The sequence below is a fragment of the Oscarella lobularis genome, chromosome 7, assembly GCF_947507565.1.
Source record: "Oscarella lobularis chromosome 7, ooOscLobu1.1, whole genome shotgun sequence".
NCBI classification, from domain to species: domain Eukaryota; kingdom Metazoa; phylum Porifera; class Homoscleromorpha; order Homosclerophorida; family Oscarellidae; genus Oscarella; species Oscarella lobularis.
The window spans coordinates 2,182,414-2,204,514 of NC_089181.1; the positions used below are offsets into that span (position 1 = coordinate 2,182,414).

The 22,101-nt window shown below is 43.6% G+C and overlaps 8 protein-coding genes and 1 long non-coding RNA gene across 12 annotated transcripts in view; 5 read left to right on the forward strand and 4 right to left on the reverse strand.

Annotated features, from left to right (window-relative positions):
• Window positions 1-5: 5 nt before the first annotated feature.
• Window positions 6-6,177, reverse strand: LOC136189389 (5'-3' exoribonuclease 2-like). Its single transcript, XM_065977333.1, has 31 exons — window positions 6,068-6,177; window positions 5,887-6,014; window positions 5,741-5,797; window positions 5,626-5,680; window positions 5,507-5,568; window positions 5,405-5,454; window positions 5,294-5,355; window positions 5,148-5,237; window positions 4,964-5,087; window positions 4,805-4,912; window positions 4,711-4,751; window positions 4,590-4,661; window positions 4,484-4,537; window positions 4,294-4,431; window positions 4,177-4,234; window positions 4,063-4,112; window positions 2,678-2,731; window positions 2,568-2,615; window positions 2,438-2,512; window positions 2,207-2,379; window positions 2,058-2,154; window positions 1,947-1,997; window positions 1,784-1,891; window positions 1,642-1,731; window positions 1,347-1,419; window positions 1,212-1,295; window positions 1,066-1,163; window positions 929-1,011; window positions 753-878; window positions 541-687; window positions 6-490 (listed from the first exon to the last, which is right to left on the reverse strand). Exons 1-31 carry the CDS (start codon window positions 6,140-6,142, stop codon window positions 79-81), a joined length of 2,943 nt encoding a protein of 980 aa, XP_065833405.1. The 5' UTR covers window positions 6,143-6,177; the 3' UTR covers window positions 6-78.
• A 3-nt stretch (window positions 6,178-6,180) lies between these two features.
• LOC136189395 (protein STPG4-like) lies at window positions 6,181-7,479 on the forward strand. Its single transcript, XM_065977341.1, has 6 exons — window positions 6,181-6,334; window positions 6,388-6,480; window positions 6,548-6,814; window positions 6,867-6,989; window positions 7,045-7,161; window positions 7,211-7,479. The coding sequence occupies exons 1-6, from the start codon at window positions 6,224-6,226 to the stop codon at window positions 7,337-7,339; spliced, it is 840 nt and encodes a 279-aa protein (XP_065833413.1). The 5' UTR covers window positions 6,181-6,223; the 3' UTR covers window positions 7,340-7,479.
• On the reverse strand, window positions 7,009-9,454 carry LOC136189394 (probable E3 SUMO-protein ligase RNF212). The gene is made up of 13 exons (XM_065977340.1): window positions 9,175-9,454; window positions 8,983-9,116; window positions 8,833-8,936; window positions 8,483-8,552; window positions 8,409-8,428; window positions 8,305-8,360; window positions 8,211-8,256; window positions 8,127-8,157; window positions 7,969-8,069; window positions 7,893-7,922; window positions 7,653-7,839; window positions 7,543-7,598; window positions 7,009-7,484 (listed from the first exon to the last, which is right to left on the reverse strand). The coding sequence occupies exons 1-13, from the start codon at window positions 9,281-9,283 to the stop codon at window positions 7,448-7,450; spliced, it is 981 nt and encodes a 326-aa protein (XP_065833412.1). The 5' UTR covers window positions 9,284-9,454; the 3' UTR covers window positions 7,009-7,447.
• A 382-nt stretch (window positions 9,455-9,836) lies between these two features.
• Window positions 9,837-10,871, forward strand: LOC136189401 (uncharacterized). Its single transcript, XR_010670381.1, has 3 exons — window positions 9,837-10,045; window positions 10,112-10,390; window positions 10,453-10,871. It is a non-coding gene; the product is annotated as an uncharacterized lncRNA (long non-coding RNA).
• Window positions 10,872-10,958: 87 nt separating this feature from the next.
• On the reverse strand, window positions 10,959-12,084 carry LOC136189397 (Parkinson disease protein 7 homolog). Of its 2 annotated transcripts, XM_065977344.1 has the most exons (7): window positions 12,033-12,084; window positions 11,866-11,941; window positions 11,713-11,814; window positions 11,600-11,659; window positions 11,468-11,537; window positions 11,332-11,412; window positions 10,959-11,272 (listed from the first exon to the last, which is right to left on the reverse strand). In XM_065977344.1, the coding sequence occupies exons 1-7, from the start codon at window positions 12,050-12,052 to the stop codon at window positions 11,112-11,114; spliced, it is 570 nt and encodes a 189-aa protein (XP_065833416.1). In that variant the 5' UTR covers window positions 12,053-12,084; the 3' UTR covers window positions 10,959-11,111. The 2 variants fall into 2 exon arrangements, with proteins under 2 accessions (XP_065833416.1, XP_065833415.1); XM_065977343.1 differs by lacking the exon at window positions 12,033-12,084 and having other exon boundaries at window positions 11,866-11,988.
• A 51-nt stretch (window positions 12,085-12,135) lies between these two features.
• Window positions 12,136-13,217, forward strand: LOC136189400 (calcyphosin-like protein). The gene is made up of 6 exons (XM_065977347.1): window positions 12,136-12,289; window positions 12,347-12,446; window positions 12,502-12,582; window positions 12,647-12,744; window positions 12,801-12,912; window positions 12,961-13,217. The coding sequence occupies exons 1-6, from the start codon at window positions 12,219-12,221 to the stop codon at window positions 13,060-13,062; spliced, it is 564 nt and encodes a 187-aa protein (XP_065833419.1). The 5' UTR covers window positions 12,136-12,218; the 3' UTR covers window positions 13,063-13,217.
• LOC136189391 (WD repeat-containing protein 25-like) lies at window positions 13,085-15,730 on the reverse strand. Its single transcript, XM_065977335.1, has one exon. It carries the CDS (start codon window positions 15,714-15,716, stop codon window positions 14,421-14,423), a length of 1,296 nt encoding a protein of 431 aa, XP_065833407.1. The 5' UTR covers window positions 15,717-15,730; the 3' UTR covers window positions 13,085-14,420.
• LOC136189393 (diacylglycerol O-acyltransferase 2-like) lies at window positions 13,288-14,494 on the forward strand. Its single transcript, XM_065977339.1, has 3 exons — window positions 13,288-13,955; window positions 13,999-14,198; window positions 14,248-14,494. Exons 1-3 carry the CDS (start codon window positions 13,291-13,293, stop codon window positions 14,400-14,402), a joined length of 1,020 nt encoding a protein of 339 aa, XP_065833411.1. The 5' UTR covers window positions 13,288-13,290; the 3' UTR covers window positions 14,403-14,494.
• Window positions 15,731-15,770: 40 nt separating the features above from the next.
• Window positions 15,771-22,101, forward strand: part of LOC136188625 (probable methyltransferase TARBP1) — a 33,337-nt gene continuing 27,006 nt past the window's right edge. For all 3 annotated transcript variants that reach the window (XR_010670262.1, XR_010670263.1, XM_065976376.1), the window contains exons 1-3: window positions 15,771-16,684; window positions 16,736-16,884; window positions 16,935-16,987. Coding sequence is in view for 1 of the 3 variants with exons in the window: in XM_065976376.1 (XP_065832448.1) it covers window positions 15,772-16,684; window positions 16,736-16,884; window positions 16,935-16,987 (1,115 nt within the window). In the remaining 2 variants the exon portion in view is untranslated. The remainder of the gene's footprint in view (window positions 16,685-16,735; window positions 16,885-16,934; window positions 16,988-22,101) is intronic.

Sequence of the window (22,101 nt, forward strand, 5' to 3'; positions counted from 1 at the left end):
AAATATTTAATCAAAGACGAACATTGTTTATTTTTATAGAAAAAAGAACCATTGAATTGTTTTGTTTTTTTGTCAAAGTTAGTACCTTCGATCTCGCTTTGCTGACGGATAAGAGTGACGAGCAGGATCTGAGTCATACCTCTTCGAACCATATCGATCCACAGGTCTATCACCCGACCCATGTCGAGTGGCTGACCCATATCGATCCGCTGAGCCATACTGCTGATACCCATACTGATCTGCTGATCCGTATCGGCCACCGTAGTCTCGTTCTCGCCCGCCGTAATTGTAACCACTAGCACCGCCACCACCCTGATAGTTATAAGAATAGTTTCCACCCCCATAACTTGGTGGCTGATGTGAGTAGGAATCACGATGTTCTGAAGGACGATGGTGGGATGGAGGAGGAAGAAGAGGAGGTGGCATTGCAGAGTAGGGTCCGCGGTTTAACATGCGATCATTGTGCGACTCAGCAGAACGAACATGATGACTGGAGGCACGAGGTAGGAATCTTCGCCAAAGCTAAAAAAGCACCCTTACCTGGCTATTCGTTGGCCTCCCGATCGTTCTCGAGATTCGCTGTACGATCCTTGACGACGTGGATGAAAGCCGACGTTGGGACGATAGCCGCTGCCAGGTCTACTGTCGTAGCCCATGTCCTGTGGTTTGAGCATCTTTGCTGGAGGCCTAAATAATACGCGAGTCTCGCGTAGTTGTACATCAATCCCAGACTGAGACTGCATCTAATCTACCGTGCTCCTGGGAGAAGAATAGCCGGATATATGTAGTCCGGCTTATACCACGGATCTTTGAAACAAACACAGACAACTTTGTTGTATTTGACAGCGGGAAGACCCGGTACGGGAGAAGGAACGACTCTGTTAAATAATACCAGTCAACTCGTTCTCTACAGGTCACGCAATCGTACCTCTTTGGAACGCATCGTTCCTCGGCGTCTGTCACTATGACACCAGCCATCCCGTGGGTGAGACTGGGATCCAGATCAGTAGGCTAAACGCATATGCGAGTGAACAAGAGTAAAAAGCGCTTTAGTAGCCTACTCACAGATCCTTTTCTCTGTTCGTAGAGAGCCTCGGCAAAGTCCCTAGACTTATGCTTGGCGCCAATGAATAAGTAATCAGTTCCAATAGTGTTCCTTTTCCCTAATGGGAAACTGCGAAGGCAAAAAGTCACGAAATAAAAGATCTTACGTTCATCGTCTGTCAGGTTGGAATAGACGGATTCCAAGGCTTTGAAGAGACGCTTTTCGTCAACAAAAGGAAGCAGAGCAACGCCTTGAAGACATAACGTCTTATAATTGACAAATATTCCTGATAATCAATTACCTTGCCAAGCAAACTTTTTCCCATTTAAATCGATCTTGAATTGGGTCGGGTAGAAGTCAATTATAGGCGACTCCTATAGAAAAAAATCCGTCAGGTGGAATGTGCACCATTTCGTGTTCCAACAAGCAAACAGTGAAGTTAATTAAGACTAATTGCTGCTGAAACGAGTTTAAAGAAACGGCCCGATTCAGATTGCTATAGCAGAGCAACTGCCACGACTAAGATATAACAAAGCTGTGGAAGCAGGCTCTGCACCAACTTCGTTTGGGCTGCTGTCAGCTTCTAAAGTTCTTACCGGACTGGACATCATTTCTCGCCAAGACAGCGGCAAAAATTGCCCGCTTTCAGCTGGAAATACGGCCATCAGCTGCTCAAGAGGCTTGAACTATAGAAACATATTCTTTTGAAATGTATTGGGCCAAGAATTTAAAATGTACTGGTTCTGAGTTGCGTTCAAAATCGTTTGGAAGAGAATCAATTGAGAGAAAGTCCGATGCAAAAGGAGCGTAGTGAAAAGGGTAAAACCATTTCCAAGAAGGGCATCCCTTTCAACAACCGTATGCTATTTACTGAAATAATAATGTTCCTACGCCAAATAACCTGATAGTAATAGCGAAGAACCCAGCATAGACCTGCAACGTAAGATTCGACCTAGAAATTAGTAGAAAAAATTCGCTTTCTGAAAAAAAAACGTTCAAACTACAAAATTACCACTTTATTGCGAAACCGGTCATATGATTCCTCGTCTTCAGCTTCGACGCCAAATTTATTGCTGTAATATCGATCTCTCCACCCTTCTTCCCACAGTCTTAGTAATAGAAAACATCATCGAAAGGAACCGGCTAATGATTTCTTTATACCTCACACCATCATCTACCTCGTCCTCTTCCTCCTCACTGTTTCCTTCGTTCTGAGACGCGGAAGTGCTGGCGAGCGATGAGTGAGCAGGAGGAGGAGGAGGAGCAGGAGGAGGAGCGGAGGCAAGAGAAGACGTTCCCTCGCGCAGAAAAGCGCGAAAGTCGGCTGCAGCAGCCTTAAGTTAATTAACAAACGCTAAAAATCAAGAATCTAAAACATTACGAATTCCTCACATAATTGGAAGCAATTCTCATGTCAGCTGCCGTACGTCGAACACCTTCAGCAGGCGCAGGTTTTGACCCAATTGCCTTTGAACGAAAACTTTTTAATCCTTTATAATAATAAATCTCACGCGCGACTGACAACGGGAGCCATCTGATTCTGCGGAATCCACTTGGGGCCAGACCAACTCTACATATAATAATACGTACACATTATATATACAGTGCCGTTGGATTAACTGTATGCAATACATGTCTCATCTTCTGTCTTCTTCGCTTCTCCTTTTGGCGTTGCTTGAAGGCAATCTAAAGCCGTGTCTCAATTACGAAATCGTTAAAACAATTTTTAAAAATCATTTAATTAAATCGTCAAAACAATTATTAAAAATCGTCAAGACAATTTTAAAAATCGTTAATTAAAAATCAATGGGGACGGACTTACTCTTCAGTAATTTCACTACTACAGTCCTTAAAAATCAATAGGGACGGATTTATTTTTTTCTGTAGACGAATTTATAACGAAATTTGCCTTTAGATATACAATTTTTATCTAATACAGTCGATATTAGTACCGTTCAAAAGTTTTGATCAAAATCGGAAGTGGGGCCCCTTTCGCGTAGTTTGACCGTTAAAAGGGGCGTGAAAAGGTAAAAAAACGCGTCTCTTTCACGTAGCAAATTTTTAAAAATTTAAAAAGGTTACGACACTTGATACAAACCACACGGAAGACGGTGCTATGGAGGTTTATCCGGTATCAGAGGTATCTCACAGGCGCAGCGGAGCTATTGGACTAGGAAGGCCGGAGCCCTTGTCAAGTGAGGAGAATGACCGGCCACCGGGCAGTGATCAAACCCTTGGGGAGAGTTTCCAACTCCCTTCTATCCTAGCCAAGAGCTCATGCTCCTGCTACTGATAGGTATATGGAAATGCTGGGTATATATACCACCACGCTGCTGAGGTCACTTTGACTGCAGCTTTTCATTATAAAAGTACCATAAAAGTGCGCTGATTGAACCAAAAACCTCTTAATCGGCCGCAAATGCGTTTCTGACCCCACAACCAAACGAATTTTGTGAAAAATCAATCAAAAAACGCGAAAAATCGACAATTAAACGCGTGCTACGTACGCAAGGCACGCCCTGTCACGCTACATATGACGTCAGTTGTAACGCATGACAAAATGCTTCATACGAGCAAGTAGAGGCGAAGAATTGGCCGCAAAGTGCATTGGGAGTCTATTCTTAAGACATTTGATCGCTCTTTGGAGGCAAAAAGCGAATGGATACGCAGTAACGACAATAAGCTTGGTCAGCAAAATCTAGGTGATACATGCCGCCTCTATAACGTACGGGCATCGCGGAACGTGCGCTACAGTACTGGCGCGAGGTGCGCTGTTCAGTCGTTCCTTAGATCGTCAAGACAATTTTTAAAAATCATCAAGACAATTTTAAAAATCGTTAAAACATTTTTAAAAATCGTCAAGACAATGTATAAAATTGTCAAGACAATTTTTAGAAATCATTTAGAATCATTAAGACAATTTTAAATATCGTCAAGACAATTTTTAGAAATCGTCAAGACAATTTTGAAAAATCGTCAAGAACGACAACTGGAATTTATTACGTGTGGAAGAGTACCTCGTCGGACTGCCGTTTTTTGAATATTCCGTCTTCCATGTGACCTAAGTCTAAAAGACGAATCGCCCAATCTCAAACTTATTTTACTATTCCACTGTCCGTAGCGTAGAAAACCTGTTAGCATTTTTTGAACTCTCTTCAAGTTTACAATTCCGTTTTTAGTGAGAAACCCCTACAGTTAGTAGCACGGCGTTTCGAAGCTATACCGACCGGTCAGTAATAATTTCTTACTCCTGCTTGAGACAACGATTCTTTGTATAATCTTACGAGACGGTCAATAGCTCCTTCGCGAATTTGAAGTGAAGGCAAATGAGGCAGAAAATCGTTTCCAACAAAGAAACACATGAAGACCCAATCGTCTATAGCCCTCTAATCCGCGACAGCCAGTCAGCAAAAAAGCGCATAAGATAGTGTATAGCACCTCAAGGTCGAAAGGAAAAGGCAGTCCATCCATTCTCAGTTCTTTTTCCAAATACTAAAACAGTCTTTGCATGATCTTAGCTAAGAGAAGACGATAGCCAGCCTACTTCTCGTAGAACGGATAAACGGATAAAAATGAACTCTTTTTCGGGAGGAGGTTCAGGCGGAGGACCATCAGTCTGACAATTTCAAAATAGAAATGTTTATATGGAGTCTTGTTTAGAGTACCCTTTCCCGCTGTACACCGCAGCATTCGCTCATTTCGTGTCCTGAGATTCAAATCACGCGTGACGCCGTCAAATTCAAATTCATAATAGCTAACCAAACTGTCCACAAATTTCACACGGCTTCTTTCCCTGCGGTTTGAATTCCTCTCGAATGATGGTGAAGTGAGGCTCGTGAGTGGCTAAGCCCAGCATGATAAGATCAGCTAGAGAGTAAAGGTAGTGTCATATGATCAAGGCCATATAATACAACGAACCGTCGGCTCCGCATAAGCAGTGATGCGTATTGGGATCGTGATGAGGACTGGCCCTTTGCTTTCGAATGAAATCCATGATCTTGTGCTCTCCTTCGCCGGGAACGCTCGCGTCTGACAGGATCACCTTTCGAAGGAGAACGTTTTCCCTTTGCCTTTCTCAGATTAATTAACGGATTAGCTGCACCTGAATGTTTCTCCAGCCGGAGTCGTTATTCAAACGATCGGCGACGTAATACTCGAGACAACGAGCCAATCGAGACATGAACTTCGTACCCTACATAGTGCGAATACAAGAAGAGAGCAGACTAATCCAAATGCAGGGAGCAGAACCGGTGTGATGCAATTGCTATCAAAACGGCTTGATTTGTCTTTGACGGAAGGCAATTCGGCTCCTGTGAATCAATATACACAACGAAAATTAGACTTTGATTGAGCGAGTACCTCTCGCTTCCAATTGGCGTCTCATTGCCTCGATGCTAGCTTCCTTGGCACTAGAGATTCACGTACAAACGATTTGATTTTTTCTTCTGTTCCTCGCTTTACATGGCTTCTTGGGCGGATCGAAATCGGCGTGAGCGCTGCTGATTCATTTTCGCTCTAGGAGCCTAGTAGAGGGACATGCTGTGAATCTGTCACACGAAACCGTCCGTTTTCCAACTCACCACCCCATCTATCGCCATGTAGAGAAGGCGTCTCGGTCGAACAATAGCAAAGATTCTAAGAATTACTAAGAATTAGAGAGAGAGCGCGATTTTTGATATGCTTTGCAGGTAGTACCTATCAATGTACTCAAAAATGGCCACCATCATTTCGTCCTCGTTCTTGGGAGGAGGTCTTCAGAAAGAAACTTAGTCGCAATACCTCTCGGTTTGGAGTGGGATAACACCACTCCAAACCAACGTCCCTTTCCGCGCTCGGCTCACCTGTCTTCCGGATGACTGCATGGATGAATGATGCCGTTCATGTCAAGATAGAGATTATCGAATTCGATTCCGTTTGGGTTCTCCTGAGATGCGTCGACTGGAATTCGCACGCCGTTCACTTCTTTCGGCTGCCGAAAGCGCGTTATAAGACAACCGGCTGCGCTGGTCTGACAATAGTAACCTTTTCTTCGTACGAATGAACGACGATCGATGGGTATTTGCGCGAAAGCCAGCGAAAAAAAGCTGGAACCCCCATGGCTGAAGCGCGTTATAGAGCCTAACGTGCTACTTCACGTGGCAACTCAGTTTACTGTTTGCACCACCCATTTGCACACCGATGGCAAGCAAACCCGTAATTGTAAAAGATCGCATACGTCGGCGCGGGTCAGCCATATCTCAGCCAGCATCGACAACGTCTCTTCTGCGCTTGAAATCCGGCGCTGGAAAGGTGCACAAACATTCGAGGAAAGATTACGGTACCAATACTACATCTTACTGCAGAGAAGACTACAAAGACCTGCAACTTCAAGTGCAATTGACGAAGAGAGAAAAAATCGACCGTGTTCGAGAGAATGGTGGAGAAGTTACGTGAAGGTATGTCGAAACCGGGCGTGCCTACTCACGTGCAACTCTCTTTTCCTCCGGCTTCGTTTCCACGTAGGACACGCCAAATCCGGGCGCATACGAGACGAAAGATTTTCTTCACGAGCTCGACGTTCGACCAAGTACGTACAATTTCAAAAGCGAAGGACGATCGGGCCGAAGAGGAAACTTTCTCGCGACCGGAACCGAGGGGCGGTACCTCATGCCCGGCTGCTACGATACGAAGGACTTCGTTCGAGAGCTCGAAGCGAAGCCCACGTCTTATCGCTTCAAAGCCGAGGATCGAGATAAAGGACCTCGCATTGGACACGGATGTCCGGACAAAGTAAGCACGCAAAACAAACGAGCGCCCCCTGGGTGTCTATGTTTGCTAATAGGAATTGCAAACAAGCCCCAATCAATATAACCTTGGCGATCAATGGAGTCAGCCGGTCAGGGGATCGAGATACGCCGTGTTCAAGTCAGGAACAAAACGATTTCCGACACCCCCGTTTGCACCGGTGCATACTAGAGAGGCTATCACGATTGATTCCCAATTTTATTTCTGTCCTCTAGAAAAAAGGGCCCGGTCCCGGGCAATACGAATCAAGCTTGCTGGCGCATCAGAAGGCTTCGCCAGAAATTACGTCAAGTTTCAAATCAACCGTGCCTCGATTTACATATCGATATCCGGTTTATAGCTAATCGTTATTGTAACTAAACGCCAACTGGATCTTTCTAGAAGGGACCCGGTCCCGGTGCGTACGACAAAATGCTTATTCGACCTCGATCAAAGTCACTACCAGAATCGGTGATGACCATGGGCCGCCGTCACGGCATATTCTTTCACAACCTATCTGTCTACAACTGAATAATATCGTTTTATTAACGATTCGAATACGTAGCATACACATTAAACCTTCGTTTTTTTTATAAATGCACTAAGTTCATTCTACTATAATGTAGTCATATAAAGGCACTAGGCGTTATTGCTCTGACGTTCTAATCCTATTTGTCTGCCAGCAGAAAAAGTCGTGTCTCCTATTATGAAATCACCCATACACGCGCTCTTACCTCATCAAAAGAGGCCTTCTCATTTCAGTGCGTGCAGACTGCGTCTGAACGCGGACCTAAAATTCTCACCCTGTACGTCGAACCAAGTGTGCTATACGCACTCAGCTTACACGTATCTGTCGACGACCTCTGTATTCGGTGACATAGCAAGTATGCGGCGGTTGCGAACTCGGAGGAGTAGGCAAATATTGAGATCTAAGCTCGGATCCAATAGGTTGGGTGAGCGACAAAGCAACAGGACGGGCGTGATTCGACGACTCTCGTAGCGGAGTACTGGAAACCGACCCGGATCCGCCGCTGCAAGAACCCAGCTAGACACGCATACATTTTTCTGTCGAACTAATGCAAACCTTTCACCGTTTGATCCGCTTCCAGAACGGCTATCGTGACACGTTATATAGATTGGAGATTTTTATTTATACGTACTTGCGTAGAGTTTCTCTCGTCACCGTCGCGCTTATTCGACCGCCACTCGGAGGCGTGAGAAGACTTGCGCGAGACGGAGCGACAGGAAAGTAGGGAGCCGTCTGAAATGACGCATCAACGCACGGAGACAAAACGTCAACCGAATCGTATGCGAATACCTGGTGTCTACGTCCGAGGGCCGAACCAATTCTGAAAGGAAGATTTCTCCAAGGCACTGCTTATTTATTGCTCATAAAGCTTACCTCGCCGACGAGTTCAGAGGAGTGGCTCCAGACATTGTTCTACCACCTAGAGACAGTTCTATAGCGAATACAAAGTGATGATTCTCAGTTTTACTCTGGGACAGGGGTCGTTGCTGTGACGGAGTAAAGACACGAAAATGTTCGTCATTTCTAGAAGCAAACGCGTTTGCGCAGAACCGAGCAAATAGACGGACTCACTCATATTCCCGCAATTGTTCCTATATAAAAAAGGACAATAGAGACAGATAAAAGGACGCAGACGCTCCACTAGCCTCCAACGCTTTCAGCTGAGTATTTTCCGTTTTCAAAACATAATTTTCCTTCCTCAGTGACTCGTTGGCACTGGAAACAAAATCACATAAGTTTCCTCGCGTCTGTCTACGCTCCCACTGGAAACATGAGTCATTTGCACAGTATCAGTATTAGTTTTCGTTGGAAGTGCAAATTAAATTGGAAGTCAAGATTTTGAACCCATGACGTCTACGTCTGACCCAGGGTCTGACCTCTATCCCCCACTACGTCTGACCTAACCAACGGTGCTAAATAAATTAGACAATTTCCAGGAAGACATGGATGCTTATGCTAAAACGTCACTGGTCGAGAATGTGCCTATGAGACGTACCTCTCTAATTCCTTTAGTCTGGCTGTCGTTTGGGTCTCGGTCTCGTCGCACGATTTTCTGTACGATCTCAGTCGATTGCGATGCATCTTCTGAAAGTCGTGCACCTGAAAAAAATTCTCTCGTCGATTTTTCTTTTTTTTTTATCCTCACGTCGATCCATTTTTTCAATTGCTTTCGCATCAAATCGCCCAAGTCGGTGAAATAGGCCTCGATGTCGGGTTTCATTGACGCCGAAAGGGGCATGTACGAGCACGTGCATTTACATACGAGGCACACGTCGCGTTCTGTGGAAAACGTGGCCACGGTTTCGTGTGGGAGAGAGTCGCTATCTGTTCTCTTTACCTTGAGCGAGGCACAAGCTGCAGATTAGATGTCTGCAGTTCGTTAGGAAAAACTTTCGGTCTCGGCGCGGCGGCTGCGTGTAACAGCAATTGCAGTGTACCCAATCCATTCCCGTAACAACTGAAATCGATGAGATCTATGACCGTTGCGAAGGAGACCGAGTTTCAGTCATTCGAGGCGTGTGGACAGTCTTCTAGCGCACGCTAAAACGATTGGTACATGTACGTTTTGTAGGTGGGGCCCGGGTACAAGACACCACAAAAAAGGCGGTAGTGGACGATTTCCTCTAAACCAGGCCTGGACTTCCCTAATTAGCTAGAGGAGAATCCGCTGCAGTGCAAAGGCCACGAAAGGAGACTGCGCCCTCTCTATCATACTAGTAGTCGTTCAATTCAACCAGACTTCTAAGTCTGCGCACCGGATTCAAAAGTGCTTGTACCAGTAGCGGTGACGACGGCATCAAACTGACTCTGACTTTGAGGAAGTCACTGTCGGTACAAATTTGTATGGACTCCGCGGTGTGATCACATTTCCTAGTATTATCGGCGTTTGTAGTGTAGCGGATTCCTCTGTCGTGTGACGGTAACCGCCGTTCCCCACTTCCGCACACATGGGCTACTATATATCATTCAAAGCGCAGACCAGATTGCTCATTCGCGGTTCGCAAATTCTAAGAGGCACGTGCTAGAACAATAACATTATAACCTTCGTCATGCGTTGCGCGCCGCGTACGGCTCTGACTATTCTTTGCCTTTTCAACGTTACGACATCGCTCTCGCTTCGAAGAGTTGCGTCAACGCCGTATCAGTGGCGACCAACATCAGGCATGGACGACTCTGAACCGACAGGGTCCGGCCGTCCCCTCTTTGACGTAAAAGCGCTTTAGCATGACGTTGTTAAAAAAACAATCGTCTAAATGCGTTATCCCGTCGTTTAGTCAAGTGGTAATACTGAGCAAGACGACAGCATGTCAACGGTGGCGCCGGTGACCAGACCAGCTTGTCCAAGACGCGACCATCTTCTATTTATCTCGAGATTGTGCAAATCGTATCTGACCGTGAATAATCGGGGCAATGCCACATTTGCCACCCACGACGCCTTGAATCAGAACACATGGTTTCGACTTCGTTCTGCACCTGGCAAGAACCAATGGTACATAGAAGATTTTCACGGACGGACGATCAGAGTCAATAGGCACGGGAAACTTGCACCTGAGGTAATATTAAGCAGAGGCCATATACAGTTAACTAATCAGCCACATCCTGGTGACGTATGCAGATAGCGAAGGCGGCGGAGTCGGAGCGAGGGGACACGAGGTGGGAGACAACGTTCCTGCTTCCGATAGTTCAACGACGCAACGGTGGCAGCGGCGGAATTCATTTGCCGAGACATATGTGTGCAACAAGAACAAATCGGCGGACAGGAGAAACGACTGCATTTCTCATCGGCTGCCCAGAAGATAAAGGAATAAAACTAGAGAATGGAACCTCGTGTTCAAGTTTGGAGACGTTTAATCAATTGCTTCAAGGGAGCATGAGAGCTTATCTCACATCTCCTACGTATGAAGTCGTCATTTACAATGCCCTTTTGCACCATCGAATGCACAAGCACGGACACTGCTGAACTGTTTCGCTACCACATTCAATTGTTTACTGTAGAGGCAATAATACACTGTATCCAATTGGTCATTTAAAACACTGCGTTTGCGTCCTCAAGTGGCATGGGGTCATCAGATGTTGCCTAGTGGTTCCTCGCAGCACAAGGAATAACAACCCCTTGGTTTACACAGATAAATCAATTGGAACCGTGCATCTTAATTAAATGCATTGCATACTTACTACCTTCTACTGCCAGTGGCAAAAGCTTGTTTTCATAGCTTAAGATCAAACAACAACGCCTGTTAGTCACGGCGTGCATTTGAATTTGGATCAAAGAGTCTAGTCTTTCAACATCATAGGTGGAATTATTTTGTTCGCCGACTCTTTTCCGCACAGCATCTCAATAATGGCCAAAGCGAACTCAAACGCCGTGCCTGGACCTCGACTGGTCACAAGTCTGTCATCGATCACTACGCGATCTTCAAGATAGCTGTAGTTTGCTGTGCAAGCAACGCAAAATCTTCTGATTAGATTGTCTACGTATCATATTGGAGAATACCTTCCATTTCACTTTTTACTGAAGGATGCGAAGTCACTTTCATACCCAAGCAAATTTTATGAGCCAGCAAGGCAGTTGGAGCTAAGACGAATCGATTGTCAAGACTTACTTAACTAAATATTATTTATCAGTCCACCTGCACATATTGCAGCTATCACTTTCCCTGCTTTCCAATGAGACTCTAATATCTTGCCCACTTGAGCAGACTTATAGAAAAAATCAGTCATGATTTTACTCTTCTCCTCATTATTATTAATGTTGTTATTACGCTCGACAATTCCTTGGCACCTCCAGCGCCTCCGGGAAGTACTACAGCATCATAAGTTCCCTATTTGTGATTGAAGAGTGGATTCAGGAAATCTCTACTTTACACCTATAGACCTTCTCTTGGGCCTCCGTTAATTCCATATCTGGCTGCACTTGCACGTTTCTGCTGCACAGAATGGGTCCAGATTCGTTTAGTCCCGCAATGGTGACGTCAATCTAACGAATTCAGTTCGCGCGAATGCGGCTACACCGGACGCGTCCGCTGACTCCTCCACGACGCATGACGTCTGCGGATATGACTGCTTCCATTTCTTCGGCCCCTCGAGCGAGAATAAGCAATGCTCTACGAACGACGGTCGACATGTTTGCAAAGAATAGACGAGAACGCATGCGCATGGCTGAAAACGTCTTTTCCGTTAGTTAACCTAGCTTACAGTCGGCTGGTGGGTAGCATATAGCTTCTACAGTGCACTTGCGGCACGTGCAAGTCTGTAAGACGGCCGGTTTTTACTTGAGTCACACTAATCACGTGTAATAAATCTTGCACGTTGATTGGCCGCGCAGGCGCGCTCTCGAAGCATTCCGTCACACCGAAGTTCCGTTCCCTAGACTCGCGCTATATGGATCCGATCGTTCGTTTCAGGGAAATGTGCCTCAAACGAGGCGCTCACGGAATAAAATCCATCGGCAGGCAAGCGGCACCCCCGAAGCCGAAGAATTTATTGTTCGCTGACGCCCCTTTCTCTAGACAATTCCGCATCATGGACGACGACGGTAGCAGAACGCTCAACTACGACGAATTCAGGAAAGGCGTGCACGATTTCGGATTGACCGAGCTCGGCGACGGAGTAAGATCCCCGACGTTCGCTGAGAAAAAAAGAAAAACCTGCGTCACGCTTCTAGGATCTGAGGGAGATGTTCTCTTCGTTCGATCGCGACGGCAGCGGCACGCTCGACTACGAAGAATTCCTCCGCGCGCTTCGCGTAAGGATCGCGCGATTGCGATAACGGTTTTTTTTTTTCGAATAATCGATTGGCGGTGTCACAGCCCCCGATGAGCGATTCGCGCATTAGGATCGTCGAAAAGGCGTTTGCCAAAGCGGACAAGACCGGCGACGGCGTTCTGACCGTCCAGGACTTGAAAGGGTTCGATTTATTATATGGATTTTTAGTTTGAATATTTAATTATTATTGGCGTTTAGGGTTTATGATTATAGGCAGCATCAGAAGTATAGGAGCGGCGATTGGACGGCTGACCAGGTTTTCGAGAATTTCTTGGACGTCTTCGACTCTCCCAAGAATAAGGATCACAAAGTGGGAGGGAACACATTGATTTATTACATGTACTTATGATCTTTCCAGGTCACCAAGGATGAGTTTATGGACTATTATGCTGGACTTAGCAATTCTATCGACAATGATGCCTATTTTGACTTGATGATAAGACAGGCTTGGAGACTTTGAGAAGTCAGAAGAAGCACTACAGACTCATCTATGTTGTATGTTTTAAAAAAGAAAGTGCATTTGTAATGTTCTTCACGTGTTGCTGGCCTTTCAAAAAACGGTCACTGTTGCACTAACGTGACTTTAAAAAATGCTATTTACGTACAGTACCACAATGTCAGTGTCATCGATTATTTACCGTATTTAGTCTGTACGCGTGCAGGATCGCGCAGTTGTACGCAGCAGGCCATGCCCTTTGGTGTAGAGTTTGCACCGCTTCGCATTCCACTCGAGCGTCGCTTGCAGACGCTCGGCGTGCTCGTCTTCGTCCTTCTCTTTCTGATCGGTCACTTGGCAGCTTGGGCGGCTCTGCTCGTGCCCATCTTTCTCTATCCGCCGTCCGCTCCCTTTCTCGTCGGCTATCTCGTCTGGATTTACACGAGAGATGCAGCAACGCCAAGCGAAGGCGGACGCTGCTTTCCCAGAATGCGTCGTCTTGGCTTGTGGAAGCATTTCGCCGCTTATTTTCCCATCGGGCTGCAAAAGACGGCCGAGCTCGATCCGGAAAAGAATTACCTTTTTGCGTATCATCCGCACGGCATACTAGGTATAGGAGCCTTTGCCGCGTTTGGAACGGAAGCGCTGGATTTCAGCAAAACATTTCCTGGCATCACGCCTCATCTGATGACGCTGGACATGAATTTTAAGCCACCCTTCTTGAGGGAGTTCGTCATGTCGATGGGTGCGTGTGCGGTGAATAGGAAGAGCTGTGCAAACATTCTGCAGTCGGGTCCTGGCGAATCGATAGCAATTGTTGTTGGAGGTGCCGCCGAAGCATTGGAAGCAAAATCCAAAACAGCTACACTGGTACTGAAGGAGAGAATGGGATTCGTCAAAGTTGCACTACAGACGGGGTAAGAAAACCTTTCAAGATACAGTTATAATTCATTCTCTTAGAGCTTCTCTCGTTCCTGTCTTCGGCTTTGGTGAGAACGACGTCTTTGCTCAGGTGAACAATCCGCAGGGCTCTCTCCTTCGACGAATGCAGACGCAAGTGAAAGACGCAATGGGATTCGCGCCGGCCGTCTTTCACGGTCGCGGCATCTTCAACTACACCCTCGGTCTCCTGCCGTATCGACGTCCAATCACAGTCGTCGGTAATAAATTAAGCTCGTAACCAAACTCCTCCCTTACTGATTTCTCCAGTCGGAAAACCGATTGACGTAGATAAAGTCGACGGACCGACTCGCGAACAAGTCAAAGATCTCCACGCTCGCTACGTTGATAGTCTCACCGAGCTATTCAACGCACACAAGGTCGAGCACGGTATCGATCAAGCAACCAAACTAGAAATAATCTAAAACGCCTCTTTTTTCTTCTCACTGCCACACTTTCACGGCCGAATCCCAACCGCAGCTGGCTACAATGTTTGATAATAAAGGATGAAATTGGACGTCGACGCAGCAAGCTGAATGAGCGGCGCGCCGTCGCTTCGCAACGCGCGCCGTTCGATAATCATAGTAGCATATCGATCCGTCGCTCGAGCCCGACGCGATTATGGCGCCGTCGTTCGGCGAAAACGAGCAGGCGATCGGATAGCCGGCGGACGTGTGACCGCCTTCGTAGCGCTTTCGCTTGTTCATCGCGTAGCGCGGCGGCGTCGCGGAGAAGAGCGCGATGTAGTTGCCGTGCGACTGGGCGACGAAATGATCGCCGGTCGTCGGACGAAGCTTGAGCGCCGTGCACGTGTACAGTTCGAGATAGATCTGATTGGAGACGATCGCTCCGGAGCGAACGTCCCACGCGGCGACGGCGCGATCGAGCGCGTTCCGACGCACGACGTCGGACGCGGCGACGAACGAGGCGTCGGGAAGAAATTCGACGTCCTGAATTTGACCCAACGAGCCGACGTACGTCGTCGCGGCGCCCGTCGTCGGATTGACGCGAACGTCCCAGGCTTTCATTGTCGAATCGTAGCATCCGGCGATGAAGAGATCGGGCGTGTTGGGATCGAATTCGATGGCCGTCACGTAGGCGGGATGCTCGTACGTCGCTATGATGCGACCCGTTTTGACGTCCCACAGTTTTGCCGTCTTGTCGTAACCGCCGCTGACGATTTTCTCGCTCGTCGTGTGCCACTTGGCTTCGCGCACGGCCTCGCCGTTGTGGCCGAGGAAGCGATGACAGGCGGCGGTGTCCGCGCGATGGGGATTCCATATTCGCACGGTGCCGTCCATGGACGTGGAGAGTAACCATCGACCGTCCGGTTTGGCCCATTCGACGCGATTCACCTTGTCGGTATGATCAGTGTAGACGTGCGTGCACTGGGAGGGTAGGAGGGAATGATATCGACGTCGTTTGCGTGGTGGTGATGATCGTGACGATGACTGTCTGATGCCTTGATTGTCATCTGCTGTTGTCTCTGTCATCTCAGTTGAGGGAGGTTTTTGTCTGTCAGGTTTGACTTTTTCCCATTTGCTGCGGGTTTTGGTGGGATCCAATGACAGTATCTCTGATGGAATGGCCAACTTTTCTTTATCGTCACAAGAGGGTGGATCATCTTTGGGTTTCTTAGGAGGAACGCACTCTTGACCGTATTCATCCGAATCACTGATGTTGTCTCTCTCTTCCTCAGAGTCGGACGATGACGAGTAGGTCGTACGTAAAAGATTCATGAGCGGGAGGAGGAAGGCGAGTGAACGCCTAGCGTGCGTAGGGTGAGAAAACAACATGACGAGCGTCCACGAGGCGAAGAGCACCATTTCTGCCAGCGACAGCGCGATATGGGATCTCCTATCCCCTCTAGACGTACTAGATCACTATCTTAGAAGCTCGAAAAATAGAGACGAGCTTCAAATTGTTCGCCACGCTCTGGAACGACTCGAACCGGCCCAAGAATCAGATACGGTGCACAAAATAGCCGAGGACATTCTTCACCGACTCTCGTACGACAAAAACAAAGCGGAAATCTATTCTCACCTACTCTCCTCGTGCTGTCGACTCAACACAGACGTTCTTCGTCTAGTCTTGGAACGAATTCAAACAGACATGAATGGAGTCGACGAAGAATCGTCAATAAACGTTGGAATGCCTCTGACACGCGCTGTACTCGTCAACAAGGCGAATTGGCCGCTGATCGATGAATCTCATGCGAAGAGTCTCTTCGATTCCATACTCAACTACGTTGTCGACGCGAATAGACGAGATTTGACAACTCGTCTAAAGGGTCTTCAGTTGCTGTCGCTCTGTCTGTCGGCATTCGAAGCGACGCTGGTTGACCAGTTGGCTCGACTTTGGATTCATACGATTGCAGCTTCTGACGTCAAACATTATCTTATGTGCATTTTAGTCGACGCCGTTGTACGAACGTCGTCTGTTATTGGCGACGTTCCAATCGAATGGAAGAAGTTTCTGGGAATTGTTCGCATGGGATTGGCGAGCGGCGAGTGTCTGGATAGAAAGCAGGAGCTCTATGTGCTGAAACGACTTTTGTCTGACGCGAAGTTAATGAAGAATTTGCTGGGGGGCTCGTCTAGTTCATTGTGGCAAGACTACGTTCTCGTCTATGAGACGCTGGAGGAAAAGCAAGTGCATCTGATCGAGCCTGTTCTGCCCCTTCTCAATCAAATTGTTAGTGCCACCGGTAAAGCGTGTTCTCTTTCTGTTTTCGTTTTCAGCATTTTCTAAACTCTAGCAAGTGACGACTTTGATTTTTCGTGGCTTGGGGTCTTACTTGAGAGATTTTGTCGACACGAAGTGAGTGGCATCATGCGCCTTGGCATTCGTCTCTGCTTCAGCGAGAACGTCACCCGATGCCTCGCGTCAAACCCCGAAGGATGGAATGTGAGTTGAGGATGGGTTTCATGAAAAATTGACTCTAAAGGTCCACTTAGTTTGTTTTTGGCCCTCTGATGAACGTTTTACTACACGAACCAGTCTTTCGACGGTAAGAGTTTGCGTATGCATGCATGAATGAGTCGTTACTATTCGCAATGGTCACTTTTTGTCTCGATACCTGAGTACCGAGACATAGTTTTCGGGATGTCTCAATTTAATATTTAGGTCCTAAGAATTAAAGATGAGTGCCTCAATTTAATATTAAGGCTCTGAGAGTCAAAGCTTAGGCCCTCAATTTCATATTTAGGCCGTAAGATATAAAGATTTGGCCCTCCATTTAATATTTAGGTTCTAAGAATAAAATATTAGGCTTTCAATTTAATATTTAGGCTCTAAGACTAAAATATTAATCTTTCAATTTAATTCTTAGGCCCTTAGAATCAAAGATTAGGCCCTCAATTTAATATTTAGGCTCTAAGAATTAAAGATTAGGCCCACAGTTTAATATTTATGCCCTAAGAAATAAAGATGAGTGCCTATATTTAATATTAAGGCTCTAAGAATCAAAGATTAGGTCCTCAATTTAATATTTTGGCCGTAAGATATAAAGATGAGGCCCTCCATTCAATTTTTAGGTGCTAAGAATAAAAGATAAGGCTTTCAGTTTATTATTTAGGCCCTGAGAATCAAAGATTAGGCCCTCAAATTAATATTTAGGCCCTAAGAATTAAAGATGAGGGCCTCAACTTAATATTAAGACTCTAACAATTAATGATTAGGCCCTCAATTTAATATTTTGGCCGTAACATATAAAGATTAGGCCCTCCATTTAATATTTAGGTTCTAAGAATAAAAGATTAGGCTTTCAATTTCGTATTTAGGCTTTAGGAATTAAAGATTAGGCCCTCAATTTAATATTTAGGCTTTTAGAATAAAGATTAGGCCATCAATTAAATATTTAGGCCATAAGAATTAAAGAATAGGCCTTCAATTTCGTATCTAGGCTTTAGGAATCAAAGATTAGGCTCTCAATTTAATATTTAGGCCCTCAATTTAATATTTAGGCTCTAAGAATTAAAGATTAGGCCCACAATTCTATTTTTAGGCCCTAAGAATCAAAGATTAGGCCCTCAATTTAATATTTAGGCCCTAAGGATCAAAGATTAGGCCCTCAATTTAATATTTAGGCCCTAAGAATCAAAGATTAGGCCCTCAATTTAATATTTTGGCCCTAAGAATCAAAGATTAGGCCCTCAATTTAATATTTAGGCCCTAAGGATCAAAGATTAGGCCCTCAATATAATATTTAGGCCCTAAGAATCAAAGATTAGGCCCTCAATTTAATATTTAGGCCCTAAGAATCAAAGATTAGGCCCTCAATTTAATATTTAGGCTTTAAGAAACAAAGATTAGGCTCTCCATTTAATATTCAGACCCTAAGAATCAAAGATTAGGCTCTCAATTTAATATTTAGGCCCTAACAATCAAAGATTAGGCCCTCAATTTGATATTTAGGCTCTAAGAATTAAAGATTAGGCCCACAATTCTATTTTTAGGCCCTAAGAATCAAAGATAAGGCCCTCAATTTGATATTTATGCTCTAAGAATTAAAGATTAGGCCCACAATTCTATTTTTAGGCCCTAAGAATCAAAGATTAGGCCTTCGATTTAATTTTAGGCTCTAAAAATCTAAGCTTAGGCCCTTAATTTAATGTTTAGGCCCTAAGAATCAAAGATTAAGCCTTCAATTATATATTTAGGCTTTAAGAATTAAAGATTAGGCCGTCAATTTAATATTGAGGCTCTAAGAATCAAAGATTAGGCCCTCAATTTAATATTTAGGCCCTAAGAATCAAAGATTAGGCCCTCAATTTAATATTGAGGCTCTAAGAATCAAAGATTAGGCCCTCAATTTAATATTGAGGCTCTAAGAATCAAAGATTAAGCCCTCAGTTTAATATTTTGGCCCTAAGAATCAAAGGTTAGGCCCTCAATTTAATATTTAGGCCCTAAGAATCAAAGATTAGGCCCTTAATTTAATATTAAGGCTCTAAGAATTAAACATTAGGCCCTCAATTTAATATTTAAGCCCTTTGAATAAAATATTAAGCTTTCAATTTAATTCGTGGGCTCTTAGAATCAAAGATTAGGCCTCAATTTAATATTTAGGTCTTAAGGATTAAACATTAGGCCCTCAGTTTAATAATTAGGCTCTAACAATTAAAGATTAGGCCCTCAAGATTAGGCCCACAATTCTATTTTAAGCCCTAAGAATCAAAGATTAGGCTCTCAATTTAATATTTAGGCCCAAACAATCAAAGATTAGGCCCTCAATTTGATATTTAGGCTCTAAGAATTAAAGATTAGGCCCACAATTTAATATTGAGGCTCTAAGAATCAAAGATTAAGCCCTCAGTTTAATATTTTGGCCCTAAGAATCAAAGATTAGGCCCTCAATTTAATATTTAGGCTCTAAGAATAAAAGATTAGGCCCTCAATTTAATATTTAGGCCCTAAGAATCAAAGATTAGGCCCTCAATTTAATATTTAGGCTCTAAGAATCAAAGATTATACCCTCAATTTAATATTTAGGCCCTAAGAATCAAAGATTAGGCCCTCAATTTAATATTGAGGCTCTAAGAATCAAAGATTAGGCCCTCAATTTAATATTTAGGCCCTAAGAATCAAAGGTTAGGCCCTCAATTTAATATTTAGGCCCTAAGAATCAAAGATTAGGCCCTTAATTTAATATTAAGGCTCTAAGAATTAAACATTAGGCCCTCAATTTAATATTTAAGCCCTTTGAATAAAATATTAAGCTTTCAATTTAATTCGTGGGCTCTTAGAATCAAAGATTAGGCCTCAATTTAATATTTAGGTCTTAAGGATTAAACATTAGGCCCTCAGTTTAATAATTAGGCCCTAACAATTAAAGATTAGGCCCTCAAGATTAGGCCCACAATTCTATTTTAAGCCCTAAGAATCAAAGATTAGGCTCTCAATTTAATATTTAGGCCCAAACAATCAAAGATTAGGCCCTCAATTTGATATTTAGGCTCTAAGAATTAAAGATTAGGCCCACAATTCTATTTTTAGGCCCTTAGAATCAAAGATTAGGCCCTCAATTTAATTTTAGGTTCTAAAAATCCAAGATTAGGCCCTTAATTTAATGTTTAGGCCCTGAGAATCAAAGATTATGCCCTCAATTATATATTTAGGCTTTAAGAATTAAAGATTAGGCCGTCAATTTAATATTGAGGTTCTAAGAATCAAAGATTAAGCCCTCAATTTAATATTTAGGCCCTAAGAATTAAATATTAGGCCGTCAATTTAATATTGAGGCTCTAAGAATCAAAGATTAGGCCCTCAATTTAATATTTAGGCCCTAAGAATCAAAGGTTAGGCCCTCAATTTAATATTTAGGCTTTGAGAATCAAAGATAAGGCCCTCAATTTAATATTGAGGCTCTAAGAATTAAACATTAGGTCCTCAATTTAATATTTAAGCTTTTTGAATAAAATATTAAGCTTTCAATTTAATTCTAGGGCTCTTAGAATCAAAGATTAGGCCTCAATTTAATATTTAGGTCTTAAGAATTAAACATTAGGCCCTCAGTTTAATAATTAGGCCCTAACAATTAAAGATTAGGCCCTCAATTTAATATTTAGGCCCTAAGAATCAAAGATTAGGCCCTCAATTTAATATTGAGGATCTAAGAATCAAAGATTAGGCCCTCAACTTAATATTGAGGCTCTAAGAGTCAAAGATTAAGCCCTCAGTTTAATATTTTGGCCCTAAGAATCAAAGATTAGGCCCTCAATTTAATATTGAGGCCCTAAGAATCAAAGATTAGGCCCTCAATTTAATATTTAGGCTTTAAGAAACAAAGATTAGGCTCTCAATTTAATATTTAGGCTCTAAGAATCAAAGATTAGGCCCTCAATTTAATATTTAGGCCCTAAGAATCAAAGATTAGGCCCTCAATTTAATATTGAGGCTCTAAGAATCAAAGATTAGGCCCTCAATTTAATTTTTAGGCCCTAAGAATCAAAGGTTAGGCTCTCAATTTAATATTGAGGCTCTAAGAATCAAAGATTAGGCCCTCAATTTAATATTTAGGCTCTAAGAATCAAAGATTAGGCCCTCAATTTAATATTGAGGCTCTAGGAATAAAAGATTAGGCCCTCAATTTAATATTTAGGCCCTAAGAATAAAAGGTTAGGCCCTCAATTTAATATTGAGGCTCTAAGAATCAAAGATTAGGCCCTCAATTTAATATTGAGGCTCTAAGAATCAAAGATTAGGCCCTCAATGTAATATTGAGGCTCTAGGAATAAAAGATTAGGCCCTCAATTTAATATTTAAGCCCTAAGAATCAAAGATTAGGCCCTCAATTTAATATTAAGGCTCTAAGAATTAAACATTAGGCCCTCAATTTAATATTTAAGCCCTTTGAATAAAATATTAATCTTTCAATTTAATTCGTGGGCTCTTAGAATCAAAGATTAGGCCCTCAATTTAATATTGAGGCTCTAAGAATCAAAGATTAGGCCCTCAATTTAATATTGAGGCTCTAGGAATTAAAGATTAGGCCGTCAATTTAATATTGAGGTTCTAAGAATCAAAGATTAGGCCCTCAATTTAATATTTAGGCCCTAAGAATTAAATATTAGGCCGTCAATTTAATATTGAGGCTCTAAGAATCAAAGATTAGGCTCTCAATTTAATATTTAGGCCCAAACAATCAAAGATTAGGCCCTCGATTTAATTTTAAGCTCTAAAAATCTAAGATTAGGCCCTTAATTTAATGTTTAGGCCCTAATAATCAAAGATTAGGCCCTCAATTATATATTTAGTCTTTAAGAATTAAAGATTAGGCCGTCAATTTAATATTGAGGCTCTAAGAATCAAAGATTAGGCCCTCAATTTAATATTTAAGCCCTAAGAATTTAATATTAGGCTCTCAATTTGATTTAGGCTCTAAGAATTAAAGGATAGGCCCACAATTCAATTTTTAGGCCCTAAGAATCAAAGATTAGGCCCTCGATTTAATTTTAAGCTCTAAAAATCTAAGATTAGGCCCTTAATTTAATGTTTAGGCCCTAATAATCAAAGATTAAGCCCTCAATTATATATTTAGGCTTTAAGATTTAAAGATTAGGCCGTCAATTTAATATTGAGGCTCTAAGAATCAAAGATTAGGCTCTCAATTTAATATTTAGG

Coding starts and splice junctions, on each gene's coding strand:
- LOC136189395 (XM_065977341.1), top strand. CDS start 6,224: ATGGCAAGCAAACCCGTAATTGTAAAAGATCGCATACGTCGGCGCGGG. Junction 6,335..6,387: donor TGAAATCCGGCGCTGGAAAG/GTGCACAAACAT, acceptor ATCTTACTGCAG/AGAAGACTACAAAGACCTGC. Junction 7,162..7,210: donor GATTTACATATCGATATCCG/GTTTATAGCTAA, acceptor GGATCTTTCTAG/AAGGGACCCGGTCCCGGTGC.
- LOC136189394 (XM_065977340.1), bottom strand. CDS start 9,283: ATGGATTGGGTACACTGCAATTGCTGTTACACGCAGCCGCCGCGCCGA. Junction 8,553..8,832: donor AGACTAAAGGAATTAGAGAG/GTACGTCTCATA, acceptor TTTTGTTTCCAG/TGCCAACGAGTCACTGAGGA. Junction 8,429..8,482: donor CTCAGCTGAAAGCGTTGGAG/GCTAGTGGAGCG, acceptor TTTTTTATATAG/GAACAATTGCGGGAATATGA.
- LOC136189391 (XM_065977335.1), bottom strand. CDS start 15,716: ATGAATCTTTTACGTACGACCTACTCGTCATCGTCCGACTCTGAGGAA.
- LOC136189389 (XM_065977333.1), bottom strand. CDS start 6,142: ATGGGGGTTCCAGCTTTTTTTCGCTGGCTTTCGCGCAAATACCCATCG. Junction 5,455..5,506: donor CGATCCGCCCAAGAAGCCAT/GTAAAGCGAGGA, acceptor GTGAATCTCTAG/TGCCAAGGAAGCTAGCATCG. Junction 1,732..1,783: donor TTGAACGCAACTCAGAACCA/GTACATTTTAAA, acceptor ATGTTTCTATAG/TTCAAGCCTCTTGAGCAGCT.
- LOC136189400 (XM_065977347.1), top strand. CDS start 12,219: ATGGATCCGATCGTTCGTTTCAGGGAAATGTGCCTCAAACGAGGCGCT. Junction 12,290..12,346: donor GGAATAAAATCCATCGGCAG/GCAAGCGGCACC, acceptor CCCTTTCTCTAG/ACAATTCCGCATCATGGACG. Junction 12,583..12,646: donor AATTCCTCCGCGCGCTTCGC/GTAAGGATCGCG, acceptor GCGGTGTCACAG/CCCCCGATGAGCGATTCGCG.
- LOC136189397 (XM_065977343.1), bottom strand. CDS start 11,988: ATGCGTTCTCGTCTATTCTTTGCAAACATGTCGACCGTCGTTCGTAGA. Junction 11,660..11,712: donor TAACGGAGGCCCAAGAGAAG/GTCTATAGGTGT, acceptor AATCACAAATAG/GGAACTTATGATGCTGTAGT. Junction 11,413..11,467: donor GATAGCTGCAATATGTGCAG/GTGGACTGATAA, acceptor GATTCGTCTTAG/CTCCAACTGCCTTGCTGGCT.
- LOC136189393 (XM_065977339.1), top strand. CDS start 13,291: ATGCCCTTTGGTGTAGAGTTTGCACCGCTTCGCATTCCACTCGAGCGT. Junction 13,956..13,998: donor AAAGTTGCACTACAGACGGG/GTAAGAAAACCT, acceptor TCATTCTCTTAG/AGCTTCTCTCGTTCCTGTCT. Junction 14,199..14,247: donor ACGTCCAATCACAGTCGTCG/GTAATAAATTAA, acceptor TGATTTCTCCAG/TCGGAAAACCGATTGACGTA.